The sequence below is a fragment of the Rhinoraja longicauda genome, chromosome 4, assembly GCF_053455715.1.
Source record: "Rhinoraja longicauda isolate Sanriku21f chromosome 4, sRhiLon1.1, whole genome shotgun sequence".
NCBI lineage: Eukaryota > Metazoa > Chordata > Chondrichthyes > Rajiformes > Arhynchobatidae > Rhinoraja > Rhinoraja longicauda.
Window position 1 is genome coordinate 15456595 of NC_135956.1, and position 20156 is coordinate 15476750.

The 20156-nt window shown below is 44.1% G+C and overlaps 1 protein-coding gene across 3 annotated transcripts in view; it reads right to left on the reverse strand.

Annotated features, from left to right (window-relative positions):
- Window positions 1-14785: 14785 nt before the first annotated feature.
- The window catches only part of LOC144592603 (RNA-binding Raly-like protein), a 673998-nt gene continuing 668627 nt past the window's right edge, over window positions 14786-20156 (reverse strand). For all 3 annotated transcript variants that reach the window (XM_078397261.1, XM_078397262.1, XM_078397263.1), the window contains one exon: window positions 14786-19027. In XM_078397261.1, coding sequence (XP_078253387.1) covers window positions 18843-19027 — 185 coding nt within the window. In that variant the 3' untranslated portion in view covers window positions 14786-18842. The remainder of the gene's footprint in view (window positions 19028-20156) is intronic.

A 20156-nucleotide genomic window follows, 5' to 3' on the forward strand; every position in this document is an offset into this window, starting at 1 on the left:
TTAATAGGAATCCGAGGGGTAACTTTTTCACACAAATGGTGGTGGGTGTATGGAACAAGCTGCCAGAGGAGGTAGTTGAGGCTGGGACTATCCCAACATTTAAGAAACAGTTAGATAGGTACATGGATAGGACAGGTTTGGAGGGATATGGGCCAAACGCGGGCAGGTGGGACAAGTGCAGATGGGACATGTGGGCAGGTTGGGCTGAAGGGCCTGTTGCCACATTGTATCACTCTATGACTGTAACTACTAAACGCTGCAAGTAGTATTTCATAAGAATGTGAATAAAAATCAGGAAGCAACACGATAATTTATTGTAATATCCTAACATATTATATCCCTTTAATCGTTTAGTAGGATCATCCCTAATGTGTTTTCCTTTCATAAAAGATCAGGTCATACAAAATGGGGAAATGGTGCACAATGATTTTTATTTTATTATTAATTTTATTTTACAAGGGTTCCACCACAAATGTCAGCCCTGGGTGTGTTGTGATTGCATTCAAAGCTCTTTCAGCATGATGTAGTTGACACGGAGATTAATAATATCAAACACCACTCCACTGCCACCCCCTATTCTCACAGTGTTCCGAGCACTTTTTGACTAGGACAGCAATTTGGTGAAAATCGCCTCAGTGCACCTGTCAAAAAATGTCAGTTTAGCGATGCTGAAGTAAAGTTGCTTTCCCAAAGTAAGTTTCTAAAATATAACTTCATTTCTAACTTACAGGGTATATTGCTGTCCTGCAATGTTCAATTAAATAAAATTAGCGAGAGATGCATTTATATAAAAATGCTTTTAATTGCTTGGTATGATTAATGAGTTTCTGCTGACCGGTTAGCACGCAACAAAAGCTTTTTGCCGTACCTCGGTACATGTGGCATTAAACTAAACTAACTAAGAAACGAACTAACTAAGAGTGTGGGAGGAAATCGGAGCACCCGGGGAAAACCCACGTGGTCACAGGGGAGAACGTACAAACTCCGTACAGACAGCACCCGCAGTCAGGATCGAACCCGGGTCTCTAGCGCTGTAAGGCAGCAATTCTACCGCTGCGTCACCGTGCCTCCCTAAATCTTGCCTCTCTTAACTTAAACCTCCTGTGGCAGCTCGTTCCATACACCCACCACCCTCTGTGTGAAAAAGCCGCCCCTCGTGTTCCTGTTAAATCTTGCCCCTCTTACCTTAAACGTATGACCTCTGGTTCTTGATTCCTTTTCCCTGGGAAAAAGTAAGTAGGATGCCAAGTTTGTGAGCAGTCTGACTGAGAATAATTAGCAGAGAGGGAACCAATGAGATAGAGATATATAGTTCTATGACTCTACATAGTGAATACATGTGTCATCATTAACTGGCCATTTAAGTACAAGTAATGGCATCATTTGACACCACATCAATTATCACTCTGTAACCAGCAGGGGAAGTCATTTGAAAATGAAATCTGAATTAATCCTCATACTAGGTGATTTCCATTAAATCTTTACACATGTAGCAGTGAAGGATTTACACATATATAATTTATAGGAAACCGCACTAAAGTACGGGAAGCTTATCAAAATAGAAAATAATTTAGATAAGTCAAATTATACCTTCAGGGTACATCAAGAGTAACAGCAAAGGACATAAATTTAAATGATTAAAAATTAATTCAGAAAAGAGGAAAGGAACCTTTACTCAGAATGATAAATATGTATAACAATCAATTGGTTAAGATAATAGAGGTCAAAGTTTTGGCATTGTTCCAAGCGCCATTAAATACCATTTTAGAGGTCTTAATGGAATAGAAAAAAGAGCTTTACTGTGCCAAGTCCATTTCCTTGCCTCCAACACTTAAGTAATTACTGGAACCATCTTACCTTGAAAGGCAATTTCATAAGAAAATACAAAATATTTAAAATACATTCATGAACAATAATCTACTAACTAAAGCTAGTAAAAACAACAAATTTAACATAACTTTGTGTTTTCAATATGTAGCAAGGAACTGCAGATGCTGATGTACACCGAAGATAGACATAAAATGCTGGAGTAACTCAGCGGGGCAGGCAGCATCTCTGGAGAAGGAATGGGTGATGTTTCGGGTTGAGACCTTCAGACTGAGAGTCAGAGGAGAGGGAAATACATATCTTGGTGCAAACCAGCACCTGTAATTTTCTGCCTTAACATAACTTAAGTTTGCCCTGCCTTTTCTAACTTCTTTATCGAATTGTTATTTTGGAGGACAAATGTCACATAGGAAAAGAACTTTAATGTGCCAAATACTTGTCCTCATCTTTAGTTTAGTTTACAGATAGAGCGCAGAAACAGGCCCTTCGGTCCATCGAGCCCACACTGACCAGCGATCCCTGTACATTAACATTATCCTAGTTATACTCTAGGGACAATTTTACACTTGTACCAAGCCAATTAACCTACAAACACCTCTTTGGAATGTGGAAGGAAACAAAGATCTTGTAGAAAACCCACGTGGACACGAGGAGAACATAGAAACTCCACACAGACAGCATCCGTAGTTGAGATCGAACCCGTGTCCCTGGCACTGCAAGTGCTGTAAGGCCAGCAACTCTACTGCTGCACCACCTATTTTTTAGGCGGTGGTAAAATACTCTGCAATGTTATACGATCTCTCGGAAGCTGATCCCTTGAATTCCTTCTGCCGGATAGCTGGCACATCGAGGCTTCTCCCAAACTGCATATCCCAAAGACACAAGATGCTGGAGTAACTCAGCGGGACAGGCAGCATCTCTGGAGAAAAGGAATGGGTCAAGTCCCTTCTTCCTACAACCCGAAACGTCACCTATTCCTTCTCCCAGAGATGCTGCCTGTCCCTCTGAGTTACTCCAGCATTTTGTGTCTACTTTCAATTTAAACCAGCATCTGCAGTTCTTTCCTACCCCAAAGACTTAGTTCAGTAGCACAGTGGTTTAGTTATGGCTGAGTATGCATGAGCCTGGGCATGCTGACATGGACACACACGCTTGATTCACCGCATGCAGCCAGTAAATTAAAGTTCAAATAATTAAATAAATCTGGAATTGATATAAAACTTGTGTCAGTAACGTTGACCATAAAACAGACAGATTGTCATGAAACTCCCCCTGTAAATTCATAATATGCTTTAGTGAATTTCAAGTAACCCTTGCAATCCCTCTCTCTCCATCCCTCTCCCACACTAGTCGGTCTGAAGAAGGGTCTCGACCCGAAACGTCACCTATTCCTTTTCTCCAGAGATGCTGCCTGACCTGCTGAGTTACTCTAGCATCATGTGTCCATCTTCGGTGTAAATCAACATTCACAGTTCCTTCCTACACAATATACCTTCCTAGTCAGGTCTGTATTCTTTTACCCAGAGTAGGGAATCAAGAACCAGAGGAGGCAGGTTTAAGGTGAGGTGTGAAAGCTTTAATAGGAACCTGAAGGGCAACCTTTTTATACAAAGGGTGGTAGGTAAATGGTACGAGCTGCCAGAGGAGATAGTTGAGGCATGTGCTAACACAACATTTAAAAAAACATTTGGGCAGGATAGGCCATAGGCTCGGCTTAGAGGGATATGTACCATGCGCAGGCAGGTGGGACTAGAGGGACTCGACTAGAGGCCGAAGGGCCTGTTTTCACACTGTATGACTATGACTATGAATTCAGGCTACAGAAATGTCATTAACCCTTAGTTCCCTTCAGAAATATCACACAGAGAATTAAACATCAGCAATAAACGATGACCGTGCAAGTAAGTTATGAAAAGTAATTGAACGGCACTTCTAATTAACATCAGCAGTGCCATTTCCTGCAATCTACTAGTCATAGAGAATTAGACTCATAGAGTCTTACAGCGTGGAAATGTGGCCCAAATTGCCCACACCGGCCTACATGTCCCATCGACACTAGTTCCACCTGCCTGTGTTTGGCCTACATCCCTTAATCCTGTCCTATCCGTGTACCTTTCCAAATGTTTCTTAAACATTGTGATAGTCCCTGCCTCAACTACCTCCTCTGGCAGCTTGTTCCATATACCACCACCCTTTGTGTAAAAAGACTACCCCTCAGGTTCCTATTAAATCTTTCCTCCCTCACCTTAAACCTTTGCCCTCTGGTTCTCGATTCCCCTACTCTGGACAAGAGACTCTGTGCGTTTACCCAATCTATTCCTCGACATTTATCTTTAATGCCATTCTTGTCTTGTTCAACCACCAGTCTAACCTCTTATTTCTCCCAAAATGGCGAGGTGAATTTCTCCGGAAACGTTCTGACAAACAAGCAAAGAGATACCTAATTGACAGTGGGGAAAATGATGTGTTTAAACAAACCATGCAAGTTTAGTTCAGTTTAGTTTGGTTTAGGGACACAGTGTGGAAACAGGTCCTTCGGCCCACCGAGTCCACGCCGACCAGCGATCCTCGCACACTAACATTGTCCTACACACACTAGGGACAATTTACATGTACAGCAAACAATTAACCTACAAACCTGCACGTCTTTGGAATTTGGGGGGAAACTTGAGCACTCGGAGAAAACCCATGCAGGTCGTCCTGGAGAACGTCCAAACTGTGCATACAAGCACCCACAGTCAGAATGGAACCCAGGTCTCTGGTGCTGTGAGGCTGCAACTCCACCACTGCACCGCCGTGTCGAACAATTGTTGAACAAAATGTGGAAATGCCTGCAAGGTGGTGTTCAGAGGGTCACTTGAAAACACGATCTCAACACGAATGATGCATTACCATTTTCATGTAGGATATAATGAAGCCTTAAGAAACGTTCTCAGAGGGAAGTGCTTTTCCCTCGGATTAGATAAATGATAGAACTATCCTAAATCAAAAGTCAGTATGTTCCAGTTTCCCCCCATTCTGTTAAATGTCGCCCTGAACACACATTAGTCTGTGACCCATAAGTAGACTGCATTTGTAAATGTCAAATCCCTTGCCGTTAATGACTGTTTCAAACTGCAGATGTTTCCACCGCGTTACACTGATATTAATCATGTGAACATTACCTTTCGCCTTTCCATTTATCTTCAAGCTGTGCGGGGTTCTTGGTTATTCACCTTCACACATTGCGACGCGCCAACCAACCCATCAAACGCCACCTGTTCACCTGTCACACACATGCTGATCCTGCAGTCGATGTACGCAAGAGCACAAGCCAGCAAAGCCAGTCGAGTGCAACACCAGATGATTGCATCAAAGACAATGATTTATTACTGGAATTTTGCACAAAACAATGGTTATAATTAGAAAGATTTATGATTTAGGACAACGAACTCCAATCAATCATGATCTAATGTCATTACTCATTGAAACCCATGCTCATAAGATCACAAGTGATAGGAGTAGAACTAGGCCATTCGGTCCATCAAGTCTACTCCGCCATTCAATCACGGCTGATCTATCAATCCCTCCTAACCCCATTCTCCTGCCTTCTCCCCATAACCTCTGACACCTGACACAATTCAAGAATCTATCTATCTCTGCCTCCACAGCCTTCTATGGCAAAAAAAAAATCACTGATTCACCACCCTCTGACTAAAGAAATTTCTCCTCATCTCCTTCCTAAAAGAACACCCTTTAATTCTGAGGCTATGACCTCTAGTCCTGGACTCTCCCACTAGTGGAAACATCCTCTCCACATCCACTCTATCCAAGCCTTTCACTATTCTGCATGTTTCAAAGAGGTCCCCCCTCATTCTTCTGAACTCCAGCGAGTTCAGGCCCAGTGCCGACAAACGCTCATCATAGGTTAACCTGCCCCTTCCTGGGATCATTCTTGTAAACCTCTTCTGGACCCTCTCCAGAGCCAGCACATCCTTCCTCAGATATGGTGCCTGGAATTGCTCATTCATCACAGTCAAATGCAGAAATTACTTTGAGGCACAGCCAACTTGAGGGCATCCAATGATGTCTTTCATTAATTTCTATATCATTATTACATAAAGAATAAATCCTGGGAATAATTCCATCTAGTGTAGGAAGGAACCGCAGATGCTGGTTTACACCGAAGATTGACACAAAAAGCTGGAGCAAATCAGCGGGACAGGCAGCACCTCTGGATAGGAATGGGTGACGTTTCAGGTCAAGACCCTTCTTCAGACCCTAATTCCATCTCTATATCCTCCATGAATCCCTTATAACTCCAACCCCAATAACAAGCCTAAAATACTTCCTTAGCTGTCAGTAGCTAGTTAATCAAGAAAACCCACTGGCAAATTATTTTCCCTTATTAGAAATGAACTGTAATTTCTTTTTCTCAAGCATGATGTATATCTGAACAGTGCTATAGTTTAGTTTAGTTTAGAGATACAACGTGGAAACAGGCCCTTCGGCCCATCGAGCCCACGCTGACCAGAGATCCCAGCACATTAACAATATCCTACACACATTAGGGATAATTTACATTTATATCAAGCCAATTAACCTACAAACCTGTACGTCTTTGGAGTGTGAGAGGAAACCCACTTGGTCACAGGGAGAACATAAAAACTCCGAACAGACAGCACCCATAGTCGGAATCGAACCTGGGACTATGGCGTTGCATGCGCAGTAAGGCAGCAACTCTACTGCTGCGCCACCATGCCGTAGTCAGTTACAGAGGGATCTCGGGGAGCAAGATTTATATCCAATTGAAAATGGTGGCTTATGAGTAGGGTCTTTAAGAAGGCATTTAACTTGCAGTTAAGTGCACTTGGAAAACAATGGAACAAGCATAGGTTCCAATTTAAGAAGAATATAAATGGCCCAAAATGGCTGATACAACTCATGTGCAGCGGCAGGCAGAAGATAAGAATGTTTGGCGAACTTTTGTAACTCTGTCGGCGCCAGAAATGTGGCGATATATGTGTACTGCCTAGTTGAGGTTTACTGTAGGCTTTTACTGGGTTGTATGCGAAACAAAGCATTTCACTGTATCTGGGGACATGTGACAATAAAGTATCATTGAATCATTGAATCCCCACTTTTTCTTTAGTTTATTTAGTTTAGAGATACAGCGCGGAAACAGGCCCTTCGGCCCACCGGGTCCGCGCTGACCAGCGATCCCTGCACATTAACATCATCCTGCACACACTAGGGGCATTTTTTACATTTACACCAAGCCAATTAACCTACATACCTGTACATCTTTGGAGTGTGGGAGGAAACCAAAGATCTCGGAGAAAACTCATGCAGGTCACGGGGAGAACGTACAAACTCTGTACAGACAGTACCTGTAGTCGGGATCGAACCCGGGTCTAAGGCGCTGCATTCGCTGTAAAGCAGCAACTCTACCGCTGCGCCACCATGCTGCCCAAAATAGAGTATAACACAAAATGCTGGAGGAACTTAGCAGGGCCAGGCAACATCTGGGGAGGGAATGGACAGGCAAAGTTTTGGGTTGGAACCCTACTTCAGACTGATAGGAGTAAGAGTGTGACACAGGGTCTCGACCCGAAACGTCACCTATCCTCCATAGATGCTGCCTGACCCGCTGACTACTTAAGCTTTTTGTGTCTGTCTTCAGTTGGGATAAAGCCTGGCAAGTGATAGGTGGATACAGGGGGGGGGGGGTAGGTGGATTCCAGTGAGAGGAATTTGAATTGCAGATAAATGGAGTAAGTGATAAAGGTTAGAGGTCAAAAAGAGATTTAAAAAAAGGGTGTCGGAAAGGAGAAGAGAGGAGGAGCAAAAGATAAAGCCAGAGGGGGTTGTGTGGGTGGAGGGGGTCAGATGGGAGGGGATGGAGGGGACAATGGAAATGGGAGACTGGGAAATGGGAGCTATATGTGGAAAGGAGGGGAAAGGAGCAGGGTGACTGTGGGGGGAGTCTGGGTGGGTGGGAGAATGGGGACACACTAGGGTGGGATTAGCGGGCACGGGAAGAGAAAGATTTTTTTCTGGAGTTATCAGGCAGTGAAGATAAATTCCATAGTGCTTTTAATGTATGGAATGTAGCGCAGCGGTAGAGTTGCTGCTTTACAGCGAATGCAGCGCCGGAGACTCAGGTTCGATCCTGACTACGGGTGCTGCACTGTAAGGAGTTTGTACGTTCTCCCCGTGACCTGCGTGGGTTTTCTCCGAGATCTTCGGTTTCCTCCCACACTCCAAAGACGTACAGGTATGTAGGTTAATTGGCTGGGTAAATGTAAAAATTGTCCCTAGTGGGTGTAGGATAGTTAATGTACGGGGATCACTGGGCGGCACGGACTTGGAGGGCCGAAAAGGCCTGTTTCCGGCTGTATATATATGATATGATATGATATGAATGCACTCTGTGGTTCAGAGGGCAGCCTATCAGACACTGGGATGAAGTGGGTGAAGAGAACTCTTCCTTGTGTCGAATGGCAAAGAGACTTCTCTGTAGTAACTGCAATCTGCTTTGTCTCCTTTCTTAAAGATGTCATGTTAGCAACATACCCCAGCTGACCCTGGCATATCCTCCTTTTTAATCAATGGATCTATGGGTCGATGGTCATGGGTGCTTTATTTGTCACATGTGCAGCTGCACAGTGAAATTCTTTTTGCATGAATCACGCACGCAGGTGCTGCCATTTTTGGCTCCATTATTCAAAGTCCAGACAATAGACAATAGGTGCAGGAGGAGGCCATTCGGCCCTTCGAGCCAGCACCGCCATTCAATGTGATCATGGCTGATCATTCTCAATCAGTACCTCGTTCCTGCCTTCTCCCCATACCCCCTCACTCCGCTATCCGCTATCTAGCTCTCTCTTGAATGCATTCTGAGAATTGGCCTCCACTGCCCTCTGAGGCAGAGAATTCCACAGATTCACAACTCTCTGACTGAAAAAGTTTTTCCTCGTCTCAGTTCTAAATGGCCTACCTCTTATTCTTAAACTGTGGCCCCTTGTTCTGGACTCCCCCAACATTGGGAACATGTTTCCTGCCTCTAACGTGTCCAACCCCTTAATAATCTTATACGTTTCGATAAGATCTCCTCTCATCCTTCTAAATTCCAGTGTATACAAGCCTAGTCGCTCCAGTCTTTCAACATATGACAGTCCCGCCATTCCGGGAATTAACCTAGTAAACCTACGATGCACGCCCTCAATGGCAAGAATATCCTTCCTCAAATTTGGAGACCAAAACTGCACACAGTACTCCAGGTGCGGTCTCACTAGGGCCCTGTACAACTGCAGAAGGACCTCTTTGCTCCTATACTCAACTCCTCTTGTTATGAAGGCCAACATTCCATTGGCTTTCTTCACTGCCTGCTGTACGGGGTGATCGTTGGTCAGAGTGGACAGTGGGCTGAAGGGCCTGTTTCTACGCTGTATCTCTAAACTAAACTCAACTCTGTGGGTCAGGCAGCATCTCTGGAGAACATGGATAGGTGATGTTTCGGGTCGAGTCCCAAGTGCTGAGTTCTCATGGCAGAGGTGGCAGTGTGTCTAGACTGGGAAAGTTTTCTAGGAGACTTGATGTTCCTCGTCTAGCACTTAGGTGGCACAAGTGTAGCTTGCCATTTATTTTCACATACCTGAACATTGTCCCAGTTTTTTTACTTAGTCCAAAAATAGCTTCACATCCGATGACTCGGAATGGAAGGGAGCACTGAGCAAGGCCATTGGTGATGCATCTACAAATGATTAAGCCTTGGGCATTGCCATGCGCAAATCCTGCAGCAACCTCTTGTATCTGTCATGATGAGCCTCCATGAAGCACAGTCATTGCAGCTATGTGTGACACTACCCACTGGAGGGAATTCCTCCTCATTCCCACTAACTTAATATCACTCAGCTCGACGCTGCCATCATATGTCTAATGGTGCCTTGTTGAGACCACTTCACCAGTCCGCTCTGCTGTCCATTTGTTGATCATGGCTGCATCAGCTTGTAGAAATTCCATTGCACCCTTACAGTCAATGAACCAGGTTTAAAGACTTAAGGAATTGCAGTCTGAAGAAGGGTCTCGACCCAAAACATCACCCATCTGGAGCTTTTCTCCAGAGATGCTGCCTGTCCCGTTGAGTTGCGCCACCATTCTGTGTCTATCTTATGTTATATTTGGTAATCTTTTTGACACATCAGGAATTGCAGATACTGGTTTACGGAATAAACGCAAAGTGTTGGAGCAACTCAGACCCGAAACGTCGCCAATCCATGTCCTCCAGAGATGTTACCTGACTCGTTGAATTGCTCCAAGACTTTGTGTCTAGTTTTGAAGTTTACTCATGATTATATTATGCAAATATAGAAGCCAATGTGGCCACTACAAACTGCTTGCAATAATGACATGGAATAGATAGGATGAGGGCAAATGCATAGAATCTTTTACCTATTGTAGGGGAATCAAGGACCAGAGGAAATAGGTTTAAGGTGAGGGGGAGGGGGAAATATTTAACAGGAACCTGAGAGGCAACTTTTTTTCACAAAGAGTGGTGGGTATATGGAACAAGTTGCCAGGGGAGGTAATTGAGGTAGGTGCTATTGCAATGTTTAAAAGACATTTGGGGAGGTATATGGGTGGGATAGGTTTAGAAGGATATGAGCCAAGCACAGGGAGGTAGTACTAGTTTAAATCGGGCATGTTGGTCGGCGTGGGAAAATTGGACATAAGGGTCTGTTCCAAAGCTGTACGACTCCATAATAATGACCAATTAATCAGTTTCTGATCCAAAATGACCTCCAGGATATTGATGATGGAGGATTTGGTGATGATAATGCCATTGAGTATTAAAGCTTGGCACTTTTGGATTATGAAAGTTATTTGCTTGAATGTTGACTAAGTCTTACAATATGTTATGTCCTGGCATGGGCTGTCTCATTTCTGAGGAGTTGACAATGGATTTGAATATTTAACAATTTTCAACAAACTTCTGACTTAATGACTCTGTGACTCGATGATAATGACCATTTTTTTTAGCTGTAGGTTTGGAGATACATTTTAGCCAAGGCATCAATAATACCTCAGATGGAAGAAGGGTCTGAAGAAGGGTCCTGACCCAAAACGTAAGTCTGAAAAAGGGTCCCAACTCGAAACGTCATCCATCCTTTTCCTCCAGAGATGCTGCCTGACCCGCTGAGTTGCTCCAGCAATTTGTGTCCATCTTCGGTGTATACCAGCACCTGCAGTTCATTTCTGTACCTCTCCTGCTCTTCCTTAAAACAATGCCAGGTGAATGTTTCCTTCCATCCGAGAAAACAATGGGGACCTTGGTTCAATGACCTCCCTTCATAACGTCAGAAGTGGGGATATCTGTTGACCATCGCTCTTAATCATTTTCTCTTTGTCTACCTCTGAAGGCAAAGGAAATTCAGCATATTCTCAACAACACTTACCATTACCAGTTTAGTTTATCAGTTTAGTATATTGTCACGTGTAATGATGTAAAGTGAAAAGCCTATCTATTTGAACAAGTGTGACGTGATGCATTTTGGCAAGTTAAAACAGGGCAGGACATGAACAGTGAATGACAGAGCCTTGGGGGGCATGTTGTAGAACAGAGAGGCTTGGGGGGATAAGTATATAGTTTCCTGAAAGTGGTGACACAGGTTGACAAGGTGGTGAAAAAGGCATAGGGCAAGCTTACGGAATCAAGGGATATGGGGAGAAAGCAGGAACGGGGTACTGATTTTGGATGATCAGCCATGATCATATTGAATGGCGGTGCTGGCTCGAAGGGCCAAATGGCCTACTCCTGCACCTATTTTCTATGTTTCCATGTTTCTATGCCTTCATTAATGGGAGTATTAATGACAAGAGTTGAGACATCATGTCTTGGGTGTACAGGACATTGGCGAGACTGCATTTGGAGTATTGTGTGAAGTTCTGGTGGCCATGCTAAAGGAAGGTTGCGTTTAAGCTAGAATGAGTGCAGAATAAAATTCACCCACCACCGTCAGTGTGAAAAAGTTGCCCCTCAGATTCCTATTAAATCTTAGATAGACACAAAATGCTGGAGTAACTCAGTGGGACAGGCAGCATCTCTGGATAGAAGGAATGGGTGACGTTTTGAGTCGAGACCCTTCCTCAGACTGAGTCAGGGTAGTGGGAGATACAGAGATAAGGAAGTATAAGGAGTGAAAACAAAACTAAGGGGATGGCGAAGAAAGAAAATGTAGAATAGATCATTGTTAGCTAGGAGAAAGTAACAACAAAGCAGAGATAAAATGTAAATGAGGACAGTCAGACTAGATAGAGAACTGGGAAGGGGAGAGGGATGGAGAGAGAGAGGGAAGGCAAGGATTACTTGAAGTTAGAGAAGTCAATATTCATACCGCTGGGGTGTAAGCTGCCCAAGCGAAATATGAACTGTTGTTCCTCCAATTTGCGCTGGGCCTCACTCTGACAAATAAGGAGGCCCAGGACAGAAGGTTCAGTGAGGGAATGGAAGGGGGATTTAAAGTGTTGAGCAACCAGGAGATCAGGTAGGTTAAGGCGGACTGAGCGGAAGTGTTCAACAAAACGATCGCCAGGCCTGCACTTGGTCTCGCCGATATTTATCTGAGTCCACACCTGGAGCATCTCTGGAGAAAAGGAATAGGTGACGTTTTGGGTCGAGACCTGACCTGCTCAGTTATTCTAACATTTTGTGTCTATCTTCGGTATAAACCAGCATCTACAGTTCCTTCCTACACATTTGCGTGCTTTATTGCGACACGTACAAATGCACAATGAAATTGTTTTTTTGCATACAGTTCCATACCTAAGCACAATCCCTGATTAGCAAAGTGTACGGAACTAGTCCACTGAGACCGCATGCAAGAGTAGCCAGGTTTTGGCGCCACTTCCAAGATCCAGTCTGGTCCTCGTGTCGGTCTCCTGGAGCGGGCGTCCGATCCAGGCGGGCCCCAGGCTGCTGCAGGGCCTCCAGCCATCGCCTCCCTCCGGATCGTCCAGCGAACCGTTATCCCACTCCCCACCCGGCTACCTTCAGCCTTTGTGCCCCGGGGGTGCCTCCCGCAGTCGACCTTGAGGGCATGGAAGGTACCACCGTGGGGAACCGCGTGAAGAACAATGGAGGACCCGGCATGGAGGGACCGCAGTGAGGGACGGTGAGAGAATAAAGAGGGACCCAGTGTGGGGGGGGGGGGGGGGGCACTCTAGTTTAGAATCCTCTGCCCAGGGAGAAGCCTGCGTTCATTTGTTTGTTTGTTTGTTCGTTCCGGTTAAGGCGCTGCGCACACGCAGCCAGCCAACAGTCGCTTGTCTTTTTCTTTTTTTTCACTTTTAATTTATTTTTAATTTCAGGTTTGTGCACCTTGTTGTGTGTTATGACTGTTGGCAGACCAATTTCCCTCTGGGGATGAATAAACGTCTATTGTATTGTATCGTATCGTTAGCATTCAACTTATGAATCACAATATATGATTGTTTTTAGTGGGGTTTTTAAGTGAATATGATCAGAGATCTTGTTATTGGCACAGGGGAGTGCTTAATCCGTGTGAGTGCTTAATCCTCTACCCTATTCAGTTAAAATGTAACTGTTAAATTATATGCAAACCATAGCATGGAATTATTTTATAATTAAGTTTGACGTAATATGAATATTAAAAATTAAACCATTCTGCCGTGTTGGATGGTGCAAACCTGGATTTTTCCACAATATGTGAAGAAACCTGATTTTAACATGAAACTAGACCAAGTGGATGCGTTGGGCCCAAACCTCTGCTGCATTGGTGCAGCACCCTCTCCTGCCCCTCTCCCCTCTCCCCCCTACCCCCAGCACCTCCCCCCTCCCTCCCCTCCCCCTACCCCCTCCCTCCCCCTCTCCCTCCTCTCCCCTCCCCCTCCCCCCCACTCCACCCCCTCAACTCCCCTTATCCTCCCTCCTGCCCCCTCCCCTCCCTCCCCCCTCCCTCCCCCCATCCCTCCCTAGGAGATAGATTTAAACTTTAAAATGTGAATAACTTTAAAAATATAACACCGATTTCAATGAAACTTCTTCCATTAGCACCAAAGGGATGACGGTGAGTAAGGTGGGCCTACAATTGTTGTGCTATCATGTACCGTTTTGGTTGTAGTTCAGGAACAAACAAACAAATGAGTTTTAGTATATAGATATTATGTTGATAAGATATTTGCTAGTGCAAAACTTTGAGTTAATAAAACATTGTTCAATATACTCATGCCATTTTTTTCTAAAGAGGTTTATATATATTGTCAGTTGCTAAATAATTGAATTCTCAGTATAGACTTTAAAGATATAGCCCGGAAACAGGCCCTTCGGCCCACTGAGTCCGTGCCGACCAGCAATCACCCGGTACACTAGCACTATCCTACACACTAGGGACAATTTACAATTTACCAAAACAAAATAACCTACAAACCTGCACGTCTTTGGAGTGCGGGAAGAATCAGGAGCACCTGGAGGAAACCCACGCAGTCACAGGGAGAACTTACAAACACGATACTGACAGCACTTATAGTCAGGATCAAACCCGTGTCTCAGGCACTGTAAGCCAGCAACACTACTGCTGTGCCACCGTGCCTTCCCTTATAGTTCATCTTATGTGTAGCATTTTATCCAGACTTTAAAGATTGACTAATGGTTAAAAAATTACCCAGACTTTAAAGATTGACTAATGGTTAAAAAATTAAAGAAAAGTGATTGAAAACTGAAAATGTTTTGTTACAAAAATCGAAAATCTATTGATCATGTTGACTTCACGTGAATGATGTTTTCAGTGTAGCTAAGGCAGTTATTTGCATTTATATCAATTAGAAAGGCAACCTGATCAAATGAAACAGTTATCGTGTATCCTCCATAATTGCTACATGATTCTTGCTCTGAAATGAATAGAATAAATCAATTGTAAAGAATGAAAACAGAGAAGGGTTTTTGACAATAGGATTGGCCAATTTATTTTTTGTTCCATCAATGCCATTTTATTTGGATCAATTACAAAGTATAACATTTATTTTTGTGGATATTTTCTGTTATTTAAACAATCGAAATGCTGTTGAAATCACTCGAAGTGAGTCAGAGGTAAAACAAAAGCTGGCAGTGAGATGGAGCTGAATTAACATGCACAGGTGAACTGACAGGGGTTTGAGTAAAAGATGGTCACTGTAGCTCCAGGGGTGGATTTTCAATTGATTGAATGTGAAAGACCAGCATTTCCACTGTCTTAATGTTATGCACAAGTGACACAAAGACGTTTTCAAAATGCTGAGGACACAAAACAACATCATCACAGATAGACATGGAGTAACTTGGGCACCAGATCTGAGGTAGGATGTGCCGGCTCTGGAGAGAGTCCAGAGGGGGTTTAAGAGAATGATCGCAGGAAGGAGTGGGTTAACCTATGATGAGCCTTTGACGGCACTGGGCCTGTACTCACTGGAGTTTCGAAGGATGAGGGGGGGGACCTCATTTAAACGTACAGAATAGTGAAAGGCAAGGATAGAATGGATGTGGAGGGGATGTTTCCACCAAAGAGAGAGTCTTGGACTTGAGGTCATAGCCTCAGAATTAAAGGACATTCTTTTAGGAAGGAGATAAGGAGGACTATCTTTAGTCACAGGGTGGTGAATCTGTGGAGGCCAAGTCAGTGGATATTTTTAAGGCAGAGATAGATGGATTCCTGATTAGTACAGGTGTCATGGGGAGAAGGCAGAAGAATGGGGTTAGGAGGGAGAGATAGATCAGCCATGAATGAATGGCAGAATGGATTTGATGGGCCGAATGGCCTAATCCTGCTCCTGTCACGTGATCTTATGACCAGCGGGACCAGCAGCATCTCTGGAGAGAAGGAATGGGTGACTTTTCGGGTCGAGACCATTCTTCAGACTTGACGTTTCACATCGAGACCCTTCTTCAGACTTCTCTCATTCACATTCCTTCTCTCCAGAGATGCTGCCTGTCCCTCTGAGTTACTCCAGCATTTCTGTGTCTATCTTCAGTTTAAACCAGCATCTGCAGTTCCTTCCTCAACATTATCACAGTATGTGCTTAAAAACAGAGTGCATTGATTCTTGACAATTCTGCTGTATAATGACTGCATCTCTGCAGATGTTAATTTATCTCTCATCCTTCAGTGTACTGACAAATGTTACCTGCAGAGATTCTACAGCGCAAATGTGCATCTTAAGTCTGGATTTGCAAGGTGAAATATGTAAATAAAATTTCCATTTTCATTCACTGCAATGTCATTAAGTAGCCATCACTTTTAATTGCTCTTTAGAAATACATTGATCATCCTTAAATATATACAAATTTCAAAATTATGAATGATGTGGAATATTAAATAACATTAAAAACCCTGCACATATATGCAGTTTACAGAGTAAACCAGGATAGGTGGTGTAACATCTAGTATAGCAATACCATAACTATTTATTTTGACGCCACACTGTGTGAAGTGAAGATTGATGGGCAAAGCCAATGCATACAGGAGAACGTCGGCAAGTGGAGCTTGGTGCATGGAGACTTTCATTCACAGAGCCCCAATTAATGGCCCATTGCCGCTGGTGGTATCCCCAGTCTAAGAGTCACAGGTTCCTTACCAGGTCAAGAACTCCTGACGTACGTCAAGCTCAAACCTAGGAAGGAACGCTTGGCTTGGGACATCACGGGTTGAATTTCCCGGCTGCTGTGGGCATCCCCTGTCACGTTTAGCTTAGTTTGAGTTTAGAGATTCAGCATGGCAACTGACCCTTCGGCCCATCGAGTCCATGCCGACCATCGATCACCCGTTTGCACTAGTACCACGTTATCCCACTTTCTCACCCTCTCCCTGCACACATAGGGGCAATTTACATGGGCCAATTGACCTCCAAACCCGCACGTCTTCGGGATTTAGTTTAGTTTAATTTAGAGATACTGCGTGGAAACAGGCCCTTCGGCCCACCGAGTCCACACCGACCAGCACACTTACACCATCCTACACCCACTAGGGACAATTTACATTTATACTAAGCCAATTAACCTACAAGCCTGTACGTCTGGTGGGTGGGAGGAAGCTGGAGCACCTGGAGGAAACCCCACATGGTCACAGGGAGAATGTGCAAACTCCAAACAGACAGCACCCGAGTCTGGGTCGAACATGGATCTGTGGCGCTGTGGAGTAGCAGCTGTACAAGCTGTACCACTGTGCCACCCAAACTATTTTCCTTAGTTGGCCTATGTTTTTGATTATATATATATTGCTGGGCAGTCACATCTTCAACTTGAGAAATATTCAGGTTACAAACAATTGGCAGGAACGATCTGTAACAGGAATTGGAAAGGCAGTGTGTGGAATCTGCCTTCTTTTCAAACTATAATTGGTAAATTGATAAAAAGCTGGTTGAATGCTGTCTCAATTGCATCTTCCGAGGGTGGCCTTGTCCGATTAAAAACCTGAAAATCTGGGAAAGTAGACTGTACCAAACGCCTGGTGTTCATTTCTCCCCATTTCTCATTCATTGCAGCCCTCTGTCTAGTCTCCTTGGAACTGCCAGCGTGGTTTTATTAGAAACACATTCCAAATCAATATAAAAGAATATACAGGTCCACCACCGATTTACCAGCAACTGATAGTCCGGCACCTCCTTTAATCCGGAAAAAAATACGAGAGCGCACTTGTTCACTGGACGGCCAGACCTGTTCACTGGACGGCCACAGGTGGCTGAGTTAAGAGTTGAGAAGCGGTACCACAGTAACATTCTTTGTGGGGACAGTAAATAATAACCTTCCTCATTTATACTGTACTAATAAACCTGCATCATTTATACCTGTACTAATGTTTTGTTTAGTTTAGGGATGCAGCACGGAAACAGGCCCTTCGGCCCACCGAGTCCGCGCCGACCAGCGATCCCCGCACACATTAACACTATCCTACACACGCGAAAGGACAATTTACAATTTTACCGAAGACAATTCAACCTACAAGCCTGTACCGTCTTTGGAGTATGGGGGGAAACCGAGGCTCCCGGGGAAAACCCATGCAGGTCACGGGGAAAACGTACAAACTCCGTACAGACAGCCACCTGTAGTCGGGATCGAACCAGAGTCTCTGGCGCTGTAAGGCAGCGACTCTACCGCTGCGCCACAAGTTAACCACTCGTAGTTTGGATTGGGTCTGGTTGGGAATGCCAACAACAACCAGGGGCAAAAGGCCTCTGGTTTATCTCTGAATAATATTTACATCCCAACAGAGGGTATAGTGGGAACTGGACCACAACTGATTTTTCCAGCAACTATTGAAGGTTAGTTTCTCCTGCTCTGATCTCGCTTGCTGTGAGTGAGTAATTGCTTATGTTTCATTTGCTTTTTTGCAAGTTCATATAATTAGGAAAACAATCTGGTCAGTGATTTGGAAGGTGATGAAGAAAAGCTATTAATTCACATTTAATTTTGCATTTAACATTTGTTTTATTTAAGTTCTTCGCAGTCCATGGAGCTTCAGAGACACGGGAGGGGGATAATTAGTGGGTCAGAGGTGTATTGATAAATTATTATTACTTTGTAAGGCTCTAGAACCAAGGGTGTTGGAGAATCGGTGGTGGACCTGTATTACTTTAACTATTGTAAAACCACCAGAAAATGAACCTTCCAACAGTGTGGAAGGGACTGTTTCTTACTTACCCTGGTTGAAAATACTGCAATTTCAGTGCGGATTTCAAAAATACCAAATTACTGATGCTTCCAGCAATGTAGTCCGTTTGAAAACTCTCTAAAGAATGGCGACATTTAATTTAAATTAAAAAAAGGCTAATAAGACATTAATGATCTGACCACATCAAAAATATTGTTCAGTACATGTATCATAATGCAAATGCCGCATTCACACAATGGCAATTGCGTGGGCCTTCCGGTTCAAGATATTCAGGCATGGCTCTCGACAACGGGATATTAAATTGACTTATTTTTGGAACTAGTTACGCAGTCTTGCAAGACGAATCACATCGCACTACGTGTCAGCCCGTTCAGATCATACCATCTCATTGCTGCCAACCTCATCATAATCCTCTTCAATTCCGTCGGTCATCTCTTCCCCGTCTGCATCAATGTCGGGGCCCCCTTCGACTGGTTCCTCTGTGGAGGTTTCGGCGTTCTCCGATATCGATTCATCATGTGCAGACTCCGAATTTTCTTCCAGCTGCTTCTTCTGTGACTCTGCGGGAAAGATTACAGCAACGTCACCTTCCCTACCTCCGAGCGTCCCAGATCTTACTACAAATAGATAAAACCCGACCCGAAACCCGATGGTTTGCGAATGGAGTTCATCTTGACTGATATCAAATCTCTGATCATTTGATCCGTCAAGGCTCCGGAACCAAAGATGCCAGAAAATCGGTGGTGGACCCTGTATTTTTAAACTCTTGTAAAGGCACTTGAAAACTAATCTTATCACCGTGTGGAATAGACTATTTTAACTTACCCAGGTTGAAAGTACTGCAATTTCAGCGAAATACTGCAGTATAGAAGATAGATACAAAAAAAACGGGAGTAACTCAGCAGGTCAGGCAGCATCTCCGGAGAGAAGGAATAGGTGATGTTTCGGTGACTGACGAAGGGTCTCAACCTGAAACATCACATATTCCTTTTCTCCAAAGATGTTGCCTGTCCCGCTGAGTTATTCCTGCCTTTTCTACCTATCGTCGATTTAAACCATCTGCAGCTCCTTCCGACACTGATAACAAATAACAAACTACACGCAGTCAGAACCTTTGTTCCCCCAGAGTAGAAACGTTCAACATGAGAGGGTACAGCTCTAAAGTGAGAGAGGGGGAAAGTTGAATGGAGACATGCAGGGCAAAGTTGTTTTTACATAGAGAGTAGTTGCAACCTGGAACACAATATCAGGGGTGGAGGAGGAAGCAGATATAATAGTGGTGGTTAAGAGGCTTTGACACTGGAACATGAAAGTGCAAGGAATACAGCGATATGGATCATGTACAGGCAGATGAAGATACGTTTAACTTTTAACTTTAACATTACGGGCTGAAAGGCCTGTTCCCGTGCTGTCTTGTTCTAACCTAATCTCATCTAATCTCTGCAAGAAACAATTAAGATTACACAACAGTATCACAACAGAAAAACAAAGGCAGACACAAAGTGCTGGAGTAACTCAGTGGGTCAGGCAGCATCTCTGGAAGACCCATGTTTCAGGTCGGGACCCTTCCTCAGACCTGTCTGAAGAAGGGTTCTGACCCGAAAGGCCACCGACCCACGTTCATAAAAGACGTTTTGCTATAAATGCACTCGTCGAAGGGAAGTCTGAAGAAGGGTCTCGACCTGAAAC